At 39.9% G+C, this 3,900-nt stretch overlaps 1 protein-coding gene across 1 annotated transcript; it reads left to right on the top strand.

Moving 5' to 3' along the window:
- Positions 1 to 1,953: 1,953 nt before the first annotated feature.
- On the top strand, positions 1,954 to 3,381 carry LOC149253813 (benzyl alcohol O-benzoyltransferase-like). The gene is made up of 2 exons (XM_089456935.1): positions 1,954 to 2,385; positions 2,473 to 3,381. Exons 1-2 carry the CDS (start codon positions 1,954 to 1,956, stop codon positions 3,379 to 3,381), a joined length of 1,341 nt encoding a protein of 446 aa, XP_089313061.1.
- The last annotated feature ends 519 nt before the right edge of the window (positions 3,382 to 3,900 follow it).

Here is a 3,900-nt window from a genome sequence, read left to right as displayed (position 1 = left end):
GCATCACATGATTTCTTGTCGCATTATGAAGCACATATTTCATAGTGGCTTGACCGATATTTGGATGAAAAGACACTTTGATGCACATCTTCCACTTTTGCACCATTCTTTGCACTAAGAAGACCTAGAAAACAAAATAATAATAAATTCATATTAGGCGAGTAGGAATTTATCTAGCTTATACATTCAAAAAAAAAGAAAGGGATGGCATGTTGTGGATGCTCAGTTCTGCAAGTAGGGGATGCTCTGTGTTGGAAGTAGGGGATGGAGGGGATTCGGGTATTTCAAAATTGAAATTGAGTGCGGTTGGCGAATGGCGGGGTTGGCGACGAGTGCTCCGAGTTAATGCATGCAGGTGGCAAGCGAGACTAGTGGACGATAACGAAGAGAAGTTTCGGCGACAGAGATGACGAAAGAATTTCGAACCAACAAATGGGTGTCAGGGTTCGTGGTTCTGGCGAAGTCAAATTGGTGACCGGAATAGTGCACTTTTTGGATGACCAGAATCTCCAAAAATTCGCACTATAGCTTACTCCCTAAAACAATATTCTATGTTGTCATGTTGTGCTGGCATTACGCCGCAAAATATGGAGAAACCCCTCCAACTCTCTGAGGCTTGAAGGCACCATGTCTGCTCTCCACCGTAGATAAGATGTCAAGACGAAGTATATTTTTTATGAATAAATTGTGGCCATAGGTTTAAAAGTCAACAAACCTCCTTCCACTTTGAAGTTGAAATATAAACTTTCGGCTAATAAAATTATTTTTGAAATAGTGTTAACTTTTAAATGAGCATGTCCATTTAAGTTAATTTTTTTTTTTTAAGTTTTCTAAAAATTATATATTAAATTATTTTTAACAAATTAACAAAATTTTAAAATTATATGCTTTACTTTTATTTTTAATTCTTATTCAATGTATTTTTTTTCAAATAAAAAAATTTAATGTTTAATGAAACATTTTGATTTTGATATAATTTGTATAAAGTTTGGATGTATTACTTGATAGTTTTTACAATCATGTGTAGTCCCTACTTTCAACTCCCCTGTAAGGTTTGAATCACTAAATTAATGAGAACTAAAACTTATATTTTACCAATTATATGTGTGTGGATGTTTATATATATAATATTACAAGTTTAAATTGGTATTGTCTATGGAGACTACAATTTAGCTTCATAGCAAATTTGTGTTTGGATGTTTATATGTATAATATTATAAGTTTAAATTGGTATTGTCCATGGAGGCTACACTTTAGCTTCATAGCAAATTTACGGTGAGGAGCTTAATAGAGCCATCTGAACTGCCCTTCTGTTGACGAAAGACTACTTTCGGCGTTGAAGGTTCCGCGTGCCAACGGTGTGCGTCTGAAAGTCTAAAATAATTAATTTCAATAATTAAAATATATATATTTAATGACATAACAATATGTAAAGTGTATAGTCAAAATTTAAAGCATAGAAACTACGATGAACGGGACTAATAAATTGATTTCGTTAATTTGTATCTCAAATAAATTGATTTTGTTATTATATTTTATTTGATTTTGTTATTATAACTGCAGTAGGTATGATGGTAGGCATTTAGTAATAAATTTTCATAAAATATGAAAGATACAAATTACTTAACTCAAACCTACCCTTTTAAAAGCATCTAGCCCGAGACATGAGGACACTGCAAAGACAAATATCCACGTGGGACACAATTCAATGGTGATTCTAGATAAAACGAAGGATAGGCATTCCTATCTCCTGCTGAAATCATCGAATCGGTTAGCTCCCTAGAGAAATGGTATTCAATTCGAACTTTATAAATCGTCTCACCAAATGCAGGCCTCAGCGTCTTCTCCATCTCGAAATTCAGCATCTTCGAATTCCTTTGCCTTCAGTCTGCAACGCGGTGCATTCTGTGCTCGCTTCGTAGGCTTTCCTCAATTATCGATAGCTTTGTTCTAATGGCTGCTCTGAATATGAAGGTCACCAGAAAGCCGGCTGTCCTCGTCGCTCCTTCCGTGCCTACTCCGAAAGGGTTGCTATACCTTTCCAATATAGATGATCAACCGACTCTGAGATTCCATATTCCCATCGTTCAGTTCTATCGCTTCGATCCTTCGAAAAAAGGTGAGGATCCCGCTCGAGTTATCAGAGAGGGGCTGGCGAAGGTTTTGGTGTTTTACTATCCTTTTGCCGGAAGATTGAGAGACGCGCCCTTCGGCAAGCTCGTCGTCGACTGCACGAGCGAAGGCGTGCTGTTTGTGGAAGCTGATGCCGACATTTCTATGGAGGAATTCGGAGACCTGCACCCACCCTTCCCGTGCTGGGCTGATCTGCTGCACGACGTGCCAGGCTCACAAAATATTACCAACTCTCCCCTCCTTCTCATTCAGGTTAATTCTTTCATTCTCTGATGAACTCAATTCATATTCCACTCTAAATTCTGTTTTCTTCACGTGCTGCTTATTACGATATTTCAGGTAACGCGGCTGAGATGCGGAGGGTTCATATTTGCCCTTCGTTTGAATCACAACATGAGCGACGCCCTTGGACTCGTTCAATTCTTGAAAGCTCTGGGTGAAATGGCCAAGGGTGAGACCAGGCCTTCGGTTCTTCCAGTTTGGGAAAGAGAACTCCTCCGACCACGGACCAATCCTGCAGTTAAATTCCCCCACTACGAATATGATCAAATCCAAGACAAGGACAGCGAAATGATGAATGTGGACGAGATGGTTCACGAATCATTTTTTTTTGGGCCGAAGGAAATTGAATCGCTAAAGAGACAAGCTGTAGGGCAAGGCAAGTGCCCGACCTTTGAGGCTCTATCGGCGTGTTTGTGGCGTTTGAGAACAAGGGCTCTCCAATTGCCAGTGGACCAAGAAGTTCGGCTCTTATTCACCCTGGATGCCCGAGCGAGATTCGACCCGCCTCTTCCCAAAAATTTCTATGGCAATGCTATCAGTTTGCCATGCGCGAAGACGACCGCAGGAGAACTGGCAAGCAAACCATTGTCCTTCGCTGTGAAATTGATCCGCCAAGCAAAAATGGGTGTGAACGACGAGTACATGCGGTCGGTGATCGATTTGATGGAGTTGAGAGGGCGCCCTCTGTTTACAGTAGTTGGCACCTATGTGGTGTCGGACTGTACCAAAATCGGGTTTGAAGATGTTGATTTCGGGTGGGGAAGAGCAGCCTACGGCGGCCCAGCAGAAGGTGGAGTGGGTACAGTGGCTGGCTTGTCGAGCTTTTTCATCCCGTACCGAAATAACAGTGGAGTGGAAGGCATAGTGGTTCCTGTATGCTTGCCGCCTGCCGCTATGCGAATATTTCGATCAGAAATCGCTGGAGCCATTGAGAACGGCTCCCCTTATTTACATTCCTCGCTGTAAAACAGCAATCTCTAAGCTTAATTATATTAAGCGACTGTTACTTGAATAAAATTGATCATGTAAAACAGCAACCTAAGCTACTGTTGCCAGCATAAATAAATTGACAATGAGCTCTGGTTATTTGAATAAAAAATTGACGTGGTACCAAGAGAGGTCTTCCTGCATTGACGCTTTGGCGTCCAGAAAATTGGCTGCATTAAAAACTTCCTCAATTGCGTACGAACGAGTTTCTCGTTGCCTGGCAATGAGAAACGGAAAAACTAAAAGGTACTGTAACGATGGCATTTAATGCTTAGCCATTGTGGTAGTTGGTTGGTCCAAGCATATTGGCCTTTTCTAATTCAAGTAAAATATTACGATGAAGAAAATTGTGTATCTAGAAAGTTATTAAATACGAAAATTGTTTTAAACATGCAAAATGGTGAACCTTGACAATTAGGAGTCATGAGAATCAATATATGTTTTATTTTACTTTATCTCTTTCTAATTGTATGTTGCGAAAGGATTTTATATTTTATT

The sequence above is a fragment of the Pinus tabuliformis genome, chromosome 7, assembly GCF_031772625.1.
Source record: "Pinus tabuliformis cultivar Carrire ecotype Pingquan chromosome 7, CPIR1, whole genome shotgun sequence".
In the NCBI taxonomy this organism is placed as follows: domain Eukaryota; kingdom Viridiplantae; phylum Streptophyta; class Pinopsida; order Pinales; family Pinaceae; genus Pinus; species Pinus tabuliformis.
This window is presented reverse-complemented; position numbering and strand designations above follow the sequence as displayed.